Here is an 18200-nt window from a genome sequence, read left to right on the forward strand (position 1 = left end):
TGAAAAAAAGGAGATAAGAAATTAAAAAACAGCAATAAACATAAAGAAAACAGGAAGAAGAAAATAAAGAGCAGAAATTAACGAAGTAGAGTAGAGAAACATTCAGTAGAGAAGATCAACAAAGCCAAAAGTTAGTTATTTAAAAAGACTAATAAAATAGCATAACTTGCAAGAGTAACCAAGAATCAAAAACAAAGAGAAATAAAACCATAACTAAATGTGCTACAGATATTAAGCAGGTAAGAGTTATAATAACTTTATGTCAATAAATATGAAAAATTAGATGAAATCAATAGATTCCCAGAAAAATACAATTCACCAAAAATGGCTGAAGAAGAAATAAAGAACCTGAAAATTAAAGAATTTGAATCAACTTAAACTTTCCGCAAAGCAACCTCCAGGCCCCAGTGGCTTTACCAGTGAATTCTGTGAGTCAATAGAAAACTGGATAATTGAATTGTGGTAGAGTTATACAATGGAGTGCTACCTAGTAATGAAAACAAACTACAACCACATGCATCAACATGATTTTTGTTTGTTTGTTTGTTTTTGAGACATAGTCTTGCTCTGTTGCCCAGGCTAGAGTGCAGTAGCGTGATCTTGGCTCACTGCAACCTCTGTCTCCCGGTTCAAGCAATTCTCCTGCCTCAGCCTCCCAAGTAGCTGGGATTACAGGCACGTGCCACCATGCCAGGCTAATTTTTATATTTTTAGTAGAGACGAGGTTTTGCCATGTTGGCCAGGCTGGTCTCAAACTCCTGACCTCAAGTGATCCACCCACCTCAGCCTCCCAAAGTGCTGGGATTTACAGGCGTGAGCCACCATGCCCAGACCAAGATTTTTTTTTCTTGCTTCTTTTTTTTTTTTTTTTTTTTTTTTGAGACAAAGTCTCACTCTGTTGCCCAGGCTGGAATGCAACGGCACAATCTTGGCTCACTGCAACCTCCGCCTCCCCAGTTCAAGTGATTCTTCTGCCTCAGCCTCCTCAGTAGCTGGGATTACAAGTGTGCGCCACCATGCCTGGCTAATTTTTGTATTTTTAGTAGAGATGGGGTTTCACCGTGTTGGTTAGGCTGGTCTCGAACTCCTGATCTCATGATCCAACCACCTCGGCCTCCCAAAGTGCTGGGATTACAGGCATGAGCCACTGCGCCCGGCTTTTCTTGCTTCTTTTCTTAAAAAAAAATTTTGAGACAGGTTCTTGCTCTGTTCCTGAGTCTGCAGTGCAGTGGCATGAACATGGCTCACCGTAGCCTCGACCTCCTGGACTCAAGTGATCCTCCAGGCTCAAGTGATCAATCCTCCTGCCTCAGCTTCCTGAGTAGCTGGGACCACAGGCATGCACCACCACACCTAGCTAATTTGTGTGTGTGTGTGTGTGTGTGTGTGTAAACAAGGTTTCACTCTGTTGTTCAGGCTGCTCTGGACCCACCTCAGCCTCCCAAAGCGCTTGGACTACAGGCATGTGCCACCACACCCAGCCAAAGATTATTTTTATATGTGTAAAAAACTATTTCAAACAGATGAATACTTATTCTGGAAAGACTGGCTTTTTCTTTTTGCAAGCTGAAAAGCATTCCCTGATGGCCCTTAGATTCTATCAAAGAGAATCTGTGAGGACAGAAAGTTCAAAATGGGAAGCGCTTTGTGGCTCAGGACCTTTTAATGAGTAGAGAGTGAATGGAGCCTGATCAGTCCCTCTGGCTCACCAGCCTTTCCTAAGTGCACAGCAAACATGCTTGCTTCCTGCCACTCTCCACCCTCAGGTCAGGAGGTAACTGAGGTCTTGGTAGCTGCCCTTCAGTCCTTCCCCAAGCCGACTGAGCATCTGGAAGTTAAGCCAAAGGCCAAAAATGTCCTGAATTCCTGAGTAAGCACCTGTGAACTAATAGAAGACATGATGAGGCCAAAGCAAGTGCTCAGGGGACATACTACTACAAAGAACAGAGCAAAAAGAGTGATAAGAGATAAGGAGCGCCCAGGAGATCTTGTTCGGGGCCAGCCAGTGAATTCCCCTTTCTCTCTCCAGTCTCCAGTCCCCCAAATTTCCCATTGCAAGTGTCAGAGGCTCTTAGGTGCTTTTTTTTTTGAGACAGAGTTTCACTCTTGTCACCCAGGCTGGAGTGCAATGGTGCAATCTCGGCTCACTGCAACCTCCGCCTCCCGGGTTCAGGCAATTCTCCTCTCCGGTAGCTGGGATTACAGGTGTCTGCCACCACGCCCGGCTAATTTTTGTATTTGTAGTAGAGACAGGGTTTCACCATGTTGGCCAGGCTGATCTCAAACCCCTGACCTCAAGTAATCCACCCGCCTCGGCCTCCCAAAGTGCTGGGATTACAGGCGTGAGCCACGGTGCCCAGCCTGGCTCTTAGGCTCCTGAGCTTGGAGAAGCATGAAGATGAGGGTGTTCTATGGCCTAAAAGAGAGATTTTTGTTTTTGATTTTTTTTTGAGATGGAGTCTGGCTCCATCGCCCAGGCCGGAGTGCAGTGGCACAATCTCAGCTCACTGCAACTTCCGAACCTCCACCTCCCAGGTTCAAGTGATTCTCCTGCCTCAGCCTCTTACAGGCATGCACCACCACACCTGGCTAATTTTAGTATTTTTTAGTAGAGATGGAGTTTCACTATGTTGGCCAGGCTGGTCTCAAACTCCTGAACTCAGGTGATCCACCCAGCTCTGCCTCCCAAAGTGCTGGGATTACAGGTGTGAACCACTGTACCCAACCCCAAAAGAGAGTTCAGCTTTTTAAAGGCAACCAGTTCCAGGCTTTTGTACATGCTGTGGCCTTGCTTAGAATATTTTCTCTCCATCTTGTCCTGGCTTGCTCCTTTAAAAAAATTTTTTTTAGAGACAGGATCTCACTATGTTGCCCAGGCTGGAGTACACTGGCTATTCACAGTCGTGATTATTGCACACTACATCTTGAAGTCCTGGGCTCAAAGAATCCTCTTGCCTCAGCCTCCCTAGTAGCTGGCACTACAATTGTGTGCTGCTGTGCCCAGCTACCTGGCTAGCTTCTATTCATTATTTGGATTTCAAATTATGGGCCATTTCCTCTTAGAAATGGAACACCTTCATCCAACCACCACCACCCCACCTTCACCAACTCTCACCACTCCACCTTACTGTTCTCCAAGAAGAGGTTAGAAGCCCTGCTCCCATGGCCCCTGTTCTTCCCTTATCAGCACTATCCCACTCTAACAGTTGTCTGTTTATTTGTCTACTCTCCCACTGGGATTTAAGTTTCCTGAGGTCAGGGACCATTACTGTCTTACTCACTACTGTATCTCTAGTATCAAGATACTGCATGATAGGTACTCAGAAAATGCTTGATATATGGATGAATAAAATGAAGGAATGGCAGAGAGGACAAGTGATAGAGATTTCCTCCACAAGTCTAGAGTGTGGTTCTCAGCAGCCTAAGGGAGGAGCCTTCCAAGCAAGGGAAAGGAGCACCAGGCTTTCTCCTCCCTTCCTCTCCTTCCCACTCCTTCCCATTCTTTTGCCAGGGCACCGCCCCCCACAACACCCATGTCCACTTCTCATTTGGTGTGAGTTTGAGCTCCCTCTACTGACCAAACTTCAGAACCACAGGGAGCCAAGCCTAGGCACCCTTGCCGGTTATTCTTCGCTAGGAGGAGACCCTTCTACACCCCAGCACCCCCAATCTAGGATTCCTAAGGGACTGGAATAAGGAGAAAACACGGCTGGCCAACACACTGGAGAGCTCCAAGGTCTGAGCCCACACCTCCCATCCTCAACATCAGGAGCACTTCCCTCACACTCTCACCTCATGCTGTTTCCTGGGGTCTCCACTCCCAGACTCCTACTCCAGCTAATTCACAGAAATGTTGATTTCTGGAGCCTTTGGCTGATACATCAGCTCTGACTGTGGAAGACAGATCCCAAGATGGGTTGAGAATAGATAGAAAGACAGATAGTGAACGATAACATAGAGGAAGGGACCCACTGACTAGATACAAACCCACAGTGAGACAAAACAAAGATCAGAGTTGAGAAAGACAGCCCACTTGAGCTGAAGCGTCAGCCCTTTCCACCCACATCGAGGGCCCCTGTCCTATGAAGAAAGATTTCCTTCACCCCTTCAGTCTGCCTATGTCCATACGCAGGTAAGGGAAGTGACTGTTGATCAGATCTGCTTACTGGAGATATTATTTAGGGACAGCTCCTGGACAAGAATGCTCTCCCAAACCCTGACACATTCTCCCGAGAGGACCCAGCCTGGAGCTCACATCTTCACTGTCACTTCCACTGAACGAGTGTTCTGGCTCCAGCCCCTTCTCAGGGATGCTTCTCTCCTCCTCTGGCATCAGCTCATCCAGCCAGAAGAGTTCCTGTGGTGAGAAGACTCTCTCCAGGGCCTTTCGGACCCCCACAAGGCCCAACAGCTGCAGGAATAGAAACATGGCCCAGGCCTGTCAGCAACAATAGTATGAACATTAACAGTAGTAACACTTATTGAGCACTTCCTATGTGCTAGGCATTGTATATCAGTTTCACTGAATGCTAGCACATTCCTATGAGGTAGATAGAATAATTATTCCCATTATACAGGGAAGGAAACTGAGACCCCCAAGTGATTAGTTACTTCCCAGAAGTCACACATCTAGGATATAGTAAGCAGATTGATTCTACTGCAAAGCCTATGACTCTTAACTTCCTCAATAACAACAAGGCCAGAAGCCACCTATGTTATCACCTCACTGAGTAATAAAAGTGTCACCATTTCCTCTACCAAGACCTCAGATTTCTTCTGGGTTTTATATTCTTACCTGTGGCTGATCACTCCAAAGAGTTTGGGAAAAGAGGTGAATCAGGTATCCCAGGACTAGCCCATACATAGGTATCATTCTGCCATCTTTTTCTTTGTCTTAGGATTCCCAACCAGGGAGAGCCACAGCGACTGAGAGGGGAGATTCTCCCTCTTGTGGAGGCCTTGGCCACCCTTCCGGGCTCAGAGTCTCCCAAGACCCTCCAGGACACAGCCCAACCCTGCCTCAGGTTACCATGAGGGGGAAGACGATGGCTGCAGGGGTAGACTTGATTATCCAAAGCAGCCCCAGACAGGCAAGCTGGATGGCTGTGAAGAGGTGGACCCTGGTCAGAGGCACATGCCGCAAGAGTAGCAGGTCTGGCTGGTGTTTTGCTGGCATCAACAGCAGCTTCACTCTCTTAGTGAACTAGGGGAACAAGAGGAAGAGGAAAGCAGGGCACTCAGGTAGCCTGACAGGAGGGTGTCACTGATAGCTATCGTAGCCCAGCACTGGTAGCAGGCGGGGAGCATGGCAGCCGAGTCCCTGAGCCCAGGAGAGACAGGAAAAAGAGAGTAAGAGGGGAATTGGCAAGTGTAAGCAGAAGATGCCAGCAGAAAAGAAAAAAGGAGTAGGGTTGCTAGGTAATTTTGTTCTTTTTTGTTTCTCTTTTTATTCTTTTTTTTTCTTTTGTTAGGTGATTTTAATGGGCTCACCTGAATGCTGCTAAGTGCTGCCACCCCCATATACAGGAAGATGCCATAGAGCACAGGCATTGGAATGAACTGGTAGAAAGAAGCAGAGAGTTAGCAAAGTTTACCTCTGCCAACCTCCCAGATGCCCCAGGATGCCTAGATGCCCTAGATCCCTCTAGCATCTAGCATCCAGGTCTGCCCAGGCCTTGCCTTTCCTTTCACACTTTTCATGCCTGATCTTATTGAATCCTCAAATCAATTAGATGAAGTAAATGTTATTATTGCCTTCATTTTACACATTGGGAAATTGAATTTCAGAGGGACTAAGTAACTTTGTCCATTACCTGGCCTACCACTCCAATCTTATCTATCACATTTCCCTCTGTTCTTTATGCTCCCACTATACTAACCTCCTTTCCTTCCCTCAACATGCCCAAGTTTGTTCCTACCCCTTGCAAAGCCTTTTGCTTTGCTATTCCCTCCACATAAAATGCTCTTCCCCCAGACTTTCTCATGACCAGTTTATTCTTATTACTCATGCCTCATCTCATGACACCCTGAAAGGTCTTCAATGACTTTTTAACTTCAGGCCCCATCTAAAGTAGCCCCTGGCACTCTTAATCATCTTATCTTCTTTTATTTTTCACAGAAGTTATCACTATCTAAAGTTATCCTATTTTCTTAATTTTTTTTTTTTTTTTTTTTTTTGAGATGGAGTTTCACTCTTTTACCCAGACTGGAGTGAAGTGGCTTGATCTCGGCTCACCGCAACCTCCACCCCTCAGGCTCAAGCGATTCTCATACCTCAGCCTCCCAAGTGGCTGGGATTATAGACACCCGCCACCACACCCGGCTAACTTTTATATTTTTAGTGGAGACGGGGTTTCGCCATGTTGGCCAGGCTAGTCTCGAACTCCTGACCTCAGATGATCCACCCGCCTCAGCCTCCCAAAGTGCTGGGATTACAGGCGTGAGCCACCGTGCCTGGACTCTTGTTTTAATTTTTAAAAATCTTTCTCCTCTCACCAGGTTGTAAGGTTGGAAAAATGATTTCTTTTGAGCACCATTATATCCCCAGTACCTAGAACAGTGCTTGGCATATGGGTTTTTGTTTGTTTTTTGTTTAGGGTTTTCTGTTTTGGGGGATTTGTTTTGTTTTGTTTTGTTTTTTGAGACAAGATCTCACTCTGTTGTCCAGGCTGGAGTCCAGTGTCACAAACCTGGCTCATTGCAGCCTAGACCTCCTGGGCTCAAGTGATACTCCCACCTTAGCCTCCCAAGTAGCTGGGACTACAGGTGCATACCACCATGCCCAGCGAACTTTTGTATTTTTTGTAGAGACAGGGTTTCACCATGTTGCACAGGCTGGTCTCAAACTCCTGAGCTCAAGCAATCCACCCACCTGGGCCTCCCAAAGTGCTGGGATTACAGGTGTGAGCCACCACACCCGGCCTAGCATATGGTTTATGCTTTGTAAATGTCTGTAAATGAGAGTCACCCAGTTACTAAGTGGCTGATCCGGTCCATCTAGCTCTTTCCCTACTCCACTCTCAGCCAGCTTCCATGACCTTTCCCTTCCCTAACCTCTTGTCGTCCTGCCAGTGACTCTTGTCTGACATTCTCCACACCCTCCTTGACTGCTTTGCTGTCTTGGCTTGTTCAACCTTTCTGCTATTACTTGTTACTTAATTTTTGCTCATTTGTGTGTGTTGCTGGTAGGGGCTTAGTTCCATATTTCTTTTCAATATTCCACTGACCCCTACTTCTACCAAGTGCCTAGCAGTCTTGCATATGGCAAATATTCCATATACCTCTGGTGAAGGAGAAGTGAAGACTTTTTGCCTCAAAGTTTTTCTGGGTTTTTTTTTTTTTTTTTTTGAGACAGTCTTGCTCTTGTCATCCAGTGATCACCACCCACTGCACTCTCAAACTCCTGGGCTCAAGCGATCCTTCCACCTCAGGCAGACACCACCATGCCCAGCTACCTTTTTTATTTTTTGTAGAGACAGGGTCTCCTTATGTTGCCCAGGTAGGTCTCAAACTTCTGCGCTCAAGTGATCCTCCCACCTCAGCCTCCCAAAGTGCTGGGATTACAGGCATGAGCCACCGCACCTGGGCTGATCATACTACTAGTCTCAGGTTTGTTGGGAGGCTAGAGCAAGGGTAGCACTTAGACCCTAGGGGATGGTGGTGGCACACCCACACCTTGCTTCACTGGGTAAAAAGCCCATTGGATAAGAGTTTGAGTTCTCAGACAGATCTGAAAAACTGGCTCTTTTGATGGGCTCTTGCAAGTTACTTTTCCTCTTTAACCTTCAGCTGCCTCATTTGTAAGGTACATATTCCTTTCAGGGTTAATGTGAGGATTAAATGAGACCATGTATGGAGAAAACTTAACAGAGCACCTGGCACACTGTAAGTGTTCAACTAATGTCAGTTCTTGCTGTGCTCCTATTATTACTACACTGACCCTGATCCTGGCTTGTATAACAAAGGTACCTTGAGCACAGGTGCCAGGAAGATGGAGGCTCCTGTAAGGATGAACACCACCAGGCCTGTCAGCCTCTGTTCCCTGTGGGGAGACGGAGGAGTTAGCTGAGGTCTGGGAGAGTCCCTGGGGTATCCAGACTGGAGATCCTGGCTGAACACCAGTACGGACCCTGGCAGCAAGAGGAAACTAGAGGAATACCCCAGTAGGTCACCCAGAGGGATGAGCCCTTAGCTTGATGTGAAAAATTGGTGGAGAGGAAGGGGCAGAGCACTTCAAGGTGAGAGTCCCAGACCTCTCCATCAATTCAAGTTCATAGTTGCTCCTCATTTTTATTTTGATGGAAAATTAGCAATGTTTACACTGCCATAAAGACTTACATTTCACAATTTATACAGTTGATTTCATATGCTTTAGATACTTAGACTGTGCTTCCAACAGTTCCAAAATTGCTTTTATGATGGATTCCTTTGTAACTTCTACATTGAGTGAGGATTATTAGGTGGTACCTGACCCTCCACTTCAGCCCTGGCTGCCTCTACCTTTGCATGGATGATGCTCCTCTTGAGGCCCCTCCCAGTCCCCATGGCTGAGGGAAGAGAGGGGAAGATCTGACTCACCCATCTCAGAGCCCAGAACTCACTCATTCTGCCACTGCAATGCTTGTGGGACACCAGCTTAGAATTTAAGCTGCCCAAATAACTCTGCCATGTTCCCCTTTGCCCTACCTTGCTGCCCACCTCTTACTTCACTTCCTAAATACTGCCCTCACCTGATACCCAGGAAGTTGGGGCGCTCCCCAGGGGCACAGGTTCTGCTCTCTCTCCGAAGACTGTCCATGTGAGCCAGGGAGATGACAGTGGCTGAGACATACCAAGGCAGTCCAAGCGCTGATGTGAGTAGCATCAGCACAGCCACACAGAAGAGGTCCAGGTGGAAGCCAGCTCCCTTCTGCAGGTAGTGGTGGGGGCAATGAGGATGAAGCTAGCCCAAGCCCCAGCCCTCTGTCCTCTGAGGTAGGAGAGGGGAAACGTAGACTCCCCTGGAGCTTCTGTCCCTTGGTCTTCGGCCTTACCTGCAGTCTGTATTCCACGCGGTTGAGGATGACCGCTGTGATCTGTTGGTCCATGAAGATGAGGATAGACAGCAGCAGGGCAGGCAGGGCAGCTGCCACACTCCACCACCATGGGTTGGCTCCAAAAGGTGACACCAGCCAGCCACGCCCAGAGAGTGTGGGCTGGAGGAGGGCATTTCATGGACAGGTTGGAGAGGGTCTCCCAAGAGTATCTCACCTACACATCTCAACCTTGGCATTCTTCCACAACCTGCCCCCACCCCAAGACACTAGATGCTAGTGGGCTGTGTATGCATAGCTGGTTCAAAGCATCCCAGAGCCTTAAAAGACAGCAGATGGAAGGACACCAGCCCTGAGGTCAGGCTGGAACCAGGGGCTCTGGACTTTGGTTCAGGGTCCCTCCCTCCCTGGAAGAGAAGGAGGTGGCACATGTGGCCTGCACACACTTCTTGATGTACAGAGCCCTGCTCCCTAGAGATCCCTCTCCCCCTATCCTGGGTGGGGCAACTCAGGCTCAGACCTGCCTTGATCTGAGGCAGGGACAGGGCTGGGTTTGTCTGTGTCCGCTCTGATTACAAGTGTATGTGTCGGGGAGGGGGCCCCAGTTGCTGCCCCAGTTGGAGTCCTCCCTGCTCTCCTGTCTTGGGGGAATTCGGAGAGGAGGTCTCCAAATGCACAGGCAAAGTCTAGAAATCAGTGCTAAGCCTTGTCCTGCATACCGTCATGCCCTGGAAAGGGAGTTCCAGCTTTCCTGGATCAGGGTAGGCAATACGGGGTGTGAAGAAGAGAGTGAGGAGTAGTGGAGTGGGCAGGGCCATGCCAAGGATGGGGAGATCCCGTAACAATAATGGCTAACATTTATTGAGGACTTGGTATGTGCCAGGCATGTGGTAAGTGCTTTCCACTGTGATCTTCTGTAAACCTCAAAACAGTCTACGGGGTAGGAACTATTGTCATTTTATTATTTCTATTTCATAGATGAAGAAATTGAGGCTTAGAAATGTGCATTAACTTGCCTAATGCATAGCTGGGAAGTGGAAGAACTGGAACTCAAACCCAGGGCTGGGTGATCAGAACTCATTCTCTTAACCCATACCCTGTAATAATAGCTACCGTGTATTCTCTGTACTCACATGTCTGCTGCAGTACTTCATTTAATCCTCATGACAACCCTGTGAAGCCGTTATTATAACTATCTCTAGCTTATTAGTGAAGAAAGAAGCTTAGAGAAGTGTGGGATTTATGCATTTTCCTTCCCCCTGCTGGCCCTGCTTTCCCCTCTGGTCCCCCAACCCTCTTCCTTGGCTCTCACCTTGAACTCTCTGGGCACCATGAGCTTTGGTGTGGCTAGGCCCAGGAAAGCATCAAGGCCACAGCCCAGCAGGATGGCCAGGACTGAGGAGAAGTCGCTGAGCCCTTTGCGCACCTGGCACACAGTGGACACTCAGTCAGGTCCAGGCCTGCCATCCCTCTTTTTCCACACCACTTCCCATTCACAGATAGGACCCAAAGCTTAGAGTCAGGCCTCTCCCACAGAAAGAAAGGTGAAACTCACCACAGAGGGGAAGAAGCGGCTGGTCTTTACACACTTGAGGGCCATAGCAAAGAAGAAAGAAGTAAGGAAGAGGAGAAGGGAGAAGAAGGCAATGTCTGGGACTGTATGACAGCCAGGGCCACGAGGGTGGCCTCCCTGCCGGGTGCACTCAGGTGGCGGCAGCAAGGATGCATTGATCAGGCCTAAGTCCTGTACACAGGAGGGTCAGGAGTGGAGTTACAGGCAATGGAGTAAACGTCCTGCTCTCCTGGACCCACTTGAAGGGAAGAGGGACCCACAGAGACACCAGGGGCCCAGGAGGGGAAGTTCCCAGCTGTAGGAAATGGCTAAGCTTCACTCACCTATGAAGGTTTCCTTAACCTATGGGTAGGAAGAGCTAGGAACCACCGACTGCCTTGGTCTCCACCCTTTCCTTCCTAGAACCTCCCAGGAGCAGTCCCTCGCCATGCTTACGATGTCATCTCTGTCTTTTGGCCTTGTCCTTATCCACTGAGACTCATTTCCTGGGAAGTAGAGAATAATTCAGATGTATGCTCCCTCCCCTGGGAACCTTCTCCGGCCCCATAAAATTCTTATCTGATGGGTCCAGCTGAACCAGAGTCCTTAATTGTGACTCATCTGTCTGCTGACTCTATCACTACCAAGTGTGCGAGAAGGACATTGTCTCATGCCCTCATCCTCTCAAATTCTCTACCCATCTGCATCCCTGGTACCAAGCACTGGACCTGGCCACAGCAGATGCTCAGCAAATGTTGGCTGAATAGAGGAGTATACAAATCTGTGTGTTTCCACCAGGGCTAGAACTGGTCTTGTTCATGCCTAGCACTGATAGGAGAACATATAGAGAGGGCACTTCTTCCCAGTCCTGGGGTTGCCTTCCATGTGGAGGGATATATGCAAGTGTAATACTCCAAGCCTCTCTCCACCTGGCTGACCACTGTCACCCAGAAGAGCAGTGATATATTTGATTGGTGATTTCAGGAAATGAAGCTGGGCATACCTGGCCCTGCCCCTTTCTCTCCCCTCTCTCAAGTATAAGCTGCCTGTTTGATGTATGTGTTTAGCTCTGCTCCCCTGGGGTAAGATAGTCTCAAACCAGTGCTTCCACAACTGGTGGGTTAGTCTATTCAATTTTGGCTTCATCATTAGGAAGCCCATTCACCTATAGATATAACCCATGTTCCTCTATCAGTGTTGTCAGAAAGGTAGATGATATCAGGCCTTCTGTTGGCTTATTTCTCAATTGATTCAGAACCAGAGTGGAAATAGTACTGCCAGTTATTGGGTAAGTATGCAGCATTTTGCTGAACTTAACCAGGGGGGATAGTAAGGGTGCAACCCCTCCCCTTCCCTACATCCTTCTTCACCTGACCAAGGTCCCTGTTTCCCTTACCCACCTCCTGGGCCTGGGTATTGGCAGAGGCACCCATAGGCAGAGGACCCAGGCTTCTGGATAGGATAGGTATGGGTCAAGTTCAGCATTTTGCCCACAGCATCGTAGATGAAGATGAGGCTGATGAGGGCACAGAAACCTTCCTCAGTGAAGCGGGTGAAGTAGCGCACCAGCACACTGGCCTCTGTGGCCACCAGCACCAGGCAAAAGGTAGCCACCCAGATGCCCACCCATAGGCGGAAGGGCAGGTAGTCCAGGCTGTAATCTCTGTGGGGATGAGAGACAGGAAGGCTTAGCAGGGCTGTCTGCTTCCCACCAAACCCAGGTCAGGTGTCCCTCAACCCAAACAGATAGCTCCCACTCTCTTCTATTCACCCAGCCAGGAGCAGGCTGACCATGGCACTAGTGAGGGTCCGGTGATGGAGGGAGCTCTCCTACCTGCTGAAAGAGAAGAGCAGGCGCTCAAAGACCAGCACTGGCCCGGTGCTGCTCAGGATGGTGAGGGGCTGGCCTGCCATCAGGCAGAAGGCAGCTCCAGCCACTGCTGTGCCCAGGAAACTTTCCAGCACTCCCTGGAAGCCAACAGGGGCTCAGCACAGGACCCTGAAGTCCTCAGGACAGGAGCCCAAGCTTTGGGAGAGCCTCCTTAACTTACCCATAGTCCCAGGGGAAGGGATGGACTAGGGGACACCAATGCTTATGCCTGCCCCCTGGGCCCTACGCACCTGGGCACCATCAGTGGCATCTCCCAGCAGACCCCCAAAAGTGATGGCATTAGTGACAGTGGCCAGGTAAATGTAGAGTACGGCCGAGAAGCACTGGAGATGCAGGGCGTCGAAGAAATCGCTGGGGTACCACGGGACCTTCCTGCGCACGTCCTGGATAAGGCCCCCAAACAGCCTCCCGCCCGAGAGTCGTCAGTGATCCAGGTTTTCACACTCCACACCCGCATCCCCGCTACTTTCCCTGTGGCCGGGTGAGCCTCTCCCACAGTGAGCACACACCTCAGTTTCCCTGTGACTCCTCCCCTCCCCCAGGTCACCTACCCTTGTTTCCTCCCAGCTCGCCTCACCTGCCGGTCCGCTGCAACTCCGAGCTGGGTGCGTGTGGCCCATGGCGGTGTCTGTCCTCAGCCGAGGTCAGGCGCGGGACGGCGGGACCTCTGATCTCCCGCTGTTGCGAGGGAAGCCTGAGGAGGAGGGGAACCCCAGGTTGGCTGAGGATCTCCAACCAGTCAGCGACTCGGTCCAGAGCTCGTGGCGCCCTGCCCCCTAGCGGCTGCTCTTGTCTCTGCCGGCGAGGGAACCACGGCGACACGTGGGCCTCTAGAAGGTCCAGGTCATATTGCGACCTGTGAAAGCCAGGCTTGGGCAGGGAAGGTCTTTGTTCAGGTCTCTTAGCGAGAGAGTAGTCCAGCAGAACTCAGAGTTAGGTCTGCCTGACTCCAAATCCAAAGATAGGTCCCTATCTCTTTCCTGGGACCCCACCCCTCCTCAACAATGGAATTAGACCCTGGGCCTATGGGCAGGAATCTGTATGGGATGATGGCTCCCAGGTACCTTTTGTGCTGAGATGGCAGACATTTGGGCGGGGGAATCCGGGCTGTTGGGTCCCACCGACCTGGGGGAAGCACTGTCGCCTCCTCTAGGAATGCATCCAGGGCTGCCAGAAGGTCATGAAGGTTGCTGGCCCGACGAACTGACCACTGGAATTGCTGGGGATGGGGGCACAAAATAGGTGGTAAGTGCAAACCTGGTCTCTTACATGCATTTTCATAGTCTCAAAACTAGACACAAGTCACAGAGGCAAACAAGTCATTCACACATTCCTTTATGCATGCATTAATTCATTCATTCAGTGGGTATATATTGAGTGCCTACAGTGTGCCAGCACTCATCCAGTAATGGGGCTGCACTAGGAGATGAGGAATATTCAGTCTCAGTGCTCACTGTGCCTCATTGCTGTATTTAGGGACACATACAGAGTCCACACACACACACTCACATGAGCCCATGCATGTATGCATGTGTGCACACACACACAGGCATGCACGCGCGTGCGTGCACACACACACACACACCTGCTCAGCTCACCGGGTCACTGAGGAGGACAGCTGCTGCCCGTCCCATCTCATGGTAGCCCTTTCCCAGCATACGGGGGCCCAGGAGAAGGCAGAAAAACCTGAGGAAGAAACCAGGCCCCAGAGATTCACAGGCTCCTTTCCCACAGGGCAGCCCTGGCCTCTGATGCTCAGCTCTGACCTATCAGCTCCCCTAAACACACTCATTTGCACACCTACCATGCAGTCCTGACCACTAGTCTCTCCCCAGACCCCTAAGCACCATCCTCCCCACAGCCTCAGAGAATCTGACTAAGACCCTCCTTCCCTCCTCAGTAAAGACCCTTCTAGGCTCTGGGATCCCTGACTCCCACTCACTCAGTAGCCTCACCTGCTTGGGAGGGACACCTCAGTAAGGGACCCCAGTACCACAGGGTCCCGCAGTCGAACAAAGGCTCCCAGTGGCTGTGCCAGGAAGCCCAGCTCCCCTGCCAGCACAGTCCCTGCCTCAGCTCCTGGAGGCAGCTTCTGTCTCAGGGGGTTCTGACACTGGATGGGGGTTCAAGGAGACACAGAGTATGAAAGGTTATTTGGGGAGGATAAGATCTCAAATGATGAGAAATCCAGTGGCGAGTAGACTTTTGTTAATTCCTAACCCCTCCCCCAGCCACTGGAAAGGGACCCCAAGGAAGGGCCACAGACCTGTTCCCTCAGGGGGGCTTCCTCACTGTTAGAAGCCTTTCTTGGATGAGTAGAGCCTACAAAACAGGATTATGCAGTGATTAAGACCACAGGCTTTGGGGGTGGATCCACCAGGATTCCCTAATCACTTTTGCCACTGACAAGCTGTAAGAATTAGAGCACACCCTTCTCCACTCTGAGCCTCAGTTTTCTCACCACTAAAATGAGGATAATTGTGGTACTATTTACAGGGTGGTTGTGGAGATCAAATGAGATACTGCGTGTAAAGTTCTTGGCATAGTGCCTACCAAGTACATCTCTTCACAGAGCTCTCTTACGATTCTAGCCCCCTGAATCTTCTCCCCACAACATTACCACCAGTTTCCTCTTGCTCATGAGTCCTGGGTTGGAGCCTGAACTAAGCCTGGGCTACTTCTAGCCCTGGAAGGTGCAGGGGAGATCTGAGACCCTGCCACACCAGGATCTTGGTCCTGGGCCCAGGGAGGGGCTCTTACCCCAGCAGGGCCTGGTGCCTGTGGTCTGGTTGTAATGCTGGGGTCTCTGCAGCAGCAAGGCCTGCAACTGCCCTCTCAGCTCTGGGCTCAGTGACTCCACCCTGGTCACCTGCTCTGGAGAACGGATTGGGGGTCATCTCCTTCCTGAGAGTTCCCTGCCCCACGCTCCTCCCCTTCTCCCTCTGCCCAGACCCCTTTCCCTTCTGGGAGTCTCAATGCCAGGGCCAATGAACTTGCTCCTCCACCCTGCTTTTCCATGTCCACCCTGTGACAAGGGTAGACAATCCTAGGAGGGGTAGGGATGGGCTCTGGAAGATTCCAAGACTTTGGCGGGGAAATCCTGGGGAAAAGGCATGGCTACCCAGGCCCTTCCTGCAAAGGCTCCCAGCCTACCCACGAGCTCCAGGAGGCTCTGAGCTGGGCAGTCCAGCAGTACAAGGCCCTCGGCCAGCAGGCTGCGGAGCTTCTGGAGGCTGGGCAGTGCCAGGGTGGGCACATGAGGGGCACTCCACCGGCCTGCAGCCACCTCCAACTTCTCCTCAAACAGTACCCACCTGTGATGAAGGTGGGCAGACAGTGTTATTGGGGGCATTTCTCCCATGTCCGGGAGCAGAGATGCAGAGTAGCTATAGGGAAGGCAAGGCAATGAGGGCATCCTGGGCTCAGTGGTGTGAAGTGTCCTCCCCACCCTGGCAGTCACCCTTCATCTTGGGTCTTGGGGATCTCAAAACTAGACTGCAGAAGAGGCTGGACATCATGGAAGGTAAGACCCTGAAATAAGGGAACACAGCTGGGAAAACTCTAATTTTGGGCAGCCCCACAAGAAGCGCTGGGGGGCATATAGGAGGCTCCAGCTGGGGAAGGGGAAGGATCCCACAGAACTGGCCTACATCCAACTTACCTGCCTGTCTCTCTCCACTCCAGCGCCTGGGGCCAGCCCAGCAGCTCATTCAGCTGAATGAAGAGCAGAGGGTCTTTGGGTACTCCCAGTTCCTTGCTGTCTGTGTCTGAGGGGCCATCAGGGCTGGGGCCGGTGCCAGGGTCAGGGTTGCTGTCCAGCTCCCCCGAAGGAATATTTCTAGGAGCACTGGAGGCTTCAAACCCCTCCTGGCCTGGCAGCTTCATTTCCATGAGGCTTGCATAGAATCTCAGAAGCAGTACAGTCCTAGGTTCTGAAGCCAGGGGCCCTCTGGCTGGTTGCATTTATAATGCATCCCCCACTGCAGCACAACACAAACAGAACAAGGCCTGCTGACTCCAGACCCTACCGGTCACCTACTCCCCTACTTGCTTCCCCCACCCCCTGCTGGCATAAGAGTATTTGTAAGACTAGCCTGGCCTTTCCCAGGCTCTCCAGAAATGCCCAACCTGGGGCCAAAATGTGTATATGCATTTCCTGTGGTATCAGGTCTGATCCCACTGTGTTTTGTGTAAAGAAACAGGAATAAATGATTGGCCTGGGTCTGAGGACTTGGTACCCCCAGGTTTTGCTGCCCCCTCACTTGTATCATATACAAATACCAAACACCCAAGACTGTTTTGGGTGTTGCCAACACACCCCTGGGGCCACAGACACACCCATTTGGACAAACAGGGACCTAATAAATAATTGAGTCCATGGAAGCCAGACAGGGTAAGGAGATAGCATGCAGAGGCCCTGCCCATTAAATGGGATAATGATGGAAGACCTAGTGCCTGAGTCTTAAATTCTTTTCTTTTCCTTTTTTTGAGACAGGGTCTCTCCTCTCACCCAGTCTGGAGTGTAGTGGCACAATTACAGCTCACTGCACCTTTGACCTCCTAGGCTGAAGTGATCCTCCCACCTCAGCCTCCAAGGTAGTTGGGACTACAGGTGCACGCCATCATGCCCAGCTAATAAGTCTTTTATTTTATTTTATTTTTGAAACGGAGTCTCGCTCTGTCGCCCAGGCTGGAGTGCAGTGGTGTGATCTCAGCTCACTGCAACCTTCACCTCTTGGGTTCAAGTGATTCTCCTGCCTCAGCCTCCCAAGTAGCTGGGATTACAGACATGTGCCACCACGCCTGGCTGATTTTTATATTTTTAGTAGAGGCAGGGTTTCACCATGTTGGCCAGGCTGGTCTCAAAAACTCCTGACCTCAGGTGATCCACCCGCCTCAGCCTCCCGAAGTGCTAGGATTACAAGCATAAGCCACTGTGCCCGGCTGCCTGGCTAATGAGTCTTAAATTCTTTTGTCCAACAACACCTAGGAATTCCCCAATTTAGCTGTGTCCCTGGGATCTGCCCTTGTAACTCAGCCTTCCAGTGAGGATGTTGGAGCCCGCTAGGGGGTGTAAGTGAAGGAGTTCCTGGAGCTAAATGAGCAAAGGAAAATGTGGTCCATTATTAGCAAATCCTGTTGACTCTATCTTCAAAATATACCCATAATCCAACCACATCTCCCCACCTCCAGCACTGCTACCTTGATTCAAACAACCATCATTTCTCACCTGAATTATTTCAGTAGCTTCCTGGTGTCTTGCAATAACCCCCCTGCTTCCACTCTTCCTCCCTTGCCCAAAGTCCATCCTCCACACCATACATGTCCTTTCAAAAGGCAGTTGAGCCACATTACTCTTCGGTTCAATACTCACTCAACACATTCCCATTACTCCTAGAAGAAGAAGAAAAAAAAATCAAGCTCCTTGTCGTGGCCTACAAGATTCACACCCACCCCAGCTCACTCATTTCTAACCACACTGGCCTTCGCCTGTTCTGCAAAACCTGTTCCTGCCTGAGGATCTTTGCTGGATCTATTTTCTCTGTAAGGAAAGCCTTTCCCCCATATCCTTACATGACAATCTGTGACCTAGGTCTCATCTCAGACGTCAGCTACTCACGGAAATCTTCCTTTTCCATCCTATCATAAGTTTCTTTTCTTTTTTTTTTTTTTGAGATGGAGTCTCGCTCTGTTGCCCAGGCTGGAGTGCCGTGGCGCGATCTCG

At 50.3% G+C, this 18200-nt stretch overlaps 1 protein-coding gene across 2 annotated transcripts; it reads right to left on the reverse strand.

Annotated features, from left to right (window-relative positions):
• Window positions 1-1389: 1389 nt before the first annotated feature.
• Window positions 1390-17982, reverse strand: SLC4A9 (solute carrier family 4 member 9). 2 transcript variants are annotated; one of them, XM_055286002.2, is made up of 23 exons: window positions 17706-17982; window positions 16137-16455; window positions 15629-15789; window positions 15236-15349; window positions 14742-14797; window positions 14431-14588; window positions 14074-14161; window positions 13540-13694; window positions 13053-13169; window positions 12706-12847; window positions 12419-12552; window positions 11985-12247; window positions 11041-11090; window positions 10588-10776; window positions 10345-10458; window positions 9033-9194; window positions 8730-8908; window positions 7969-8041; window positions 5491-5559; window positions 5030-5203; window positions 4256-4411; window positions 3793-3891; window positions 1744-1885 (listed from the first exon to the last, which is right to left on the reverse strand). In XM_055286002.2, exons 2-22 carry the CDS (start codon window positions 16436-16438, stop codon window positions 3838-3840), a joined length of 2910 nt encoding a protein of 969 aa, XP_055141977.1. In that variant the 5' UTR covers window positions 16439-16455; window positions 17706-17982; the 3' UTR covers window positions 1744-1885; window positions 3793-3837. The 2 variants fall into 2 exon arrangements, with proteins under 2 accessions (XP_063498805.1, XP_055141977.1); XM_063642735.1 differs by having other exon boundaries at window positions 1390-1885; window positions 11032-11090; window positions 12706-12880; window positions 15629-15861; window positions 16137-17982.
• Window positions 17983-18200: the final 218 nt, after the last annotated feature.

This window comes from Symphalangus syndactylus, chromosome 7 (genome assembly GCF_028878055.3).
Source record: "Symphalangus syndactylus isolate Jambi chromosome 7, NHGRI_mSymSyn1-v2.1_pri, whole genome shotgun sequence".
NCBI lineage: Eukaryota > Metazoa > Chordata > Mammalia > Primates > Hylobatidae > Symphalangus > Symphalangus syndactylus.

What these genes read in the sequence shown, in the direction of transcription:
- SLC4A9 (XM_063642735.1), bottom strand. Translation starts at nt 16,438, where the DNA reads ATGCAACCAGCCAGAGGGCCCCTGGCTTCAGAACCTAGGACTGTACTG. An exon ending in TGGTGCCCAGAGAGTTCAAG is followed by an intron (nt 9,195 to 10,344) that starts GTGAGAGCCAAG and finishes GCCCTCCTCCAG; the next exon opens with CCCACACTCTCTGGGCGTGG. An exon ending in GTGGAAGTGACAGTGAAGAT is followed by an intron (nt 3,892 to 4,255) that starts GTGAGCTCCAGG and finishes TGTCTTCCACAG; the next exon opens with TCAGAGCTGATGTATCAGCC.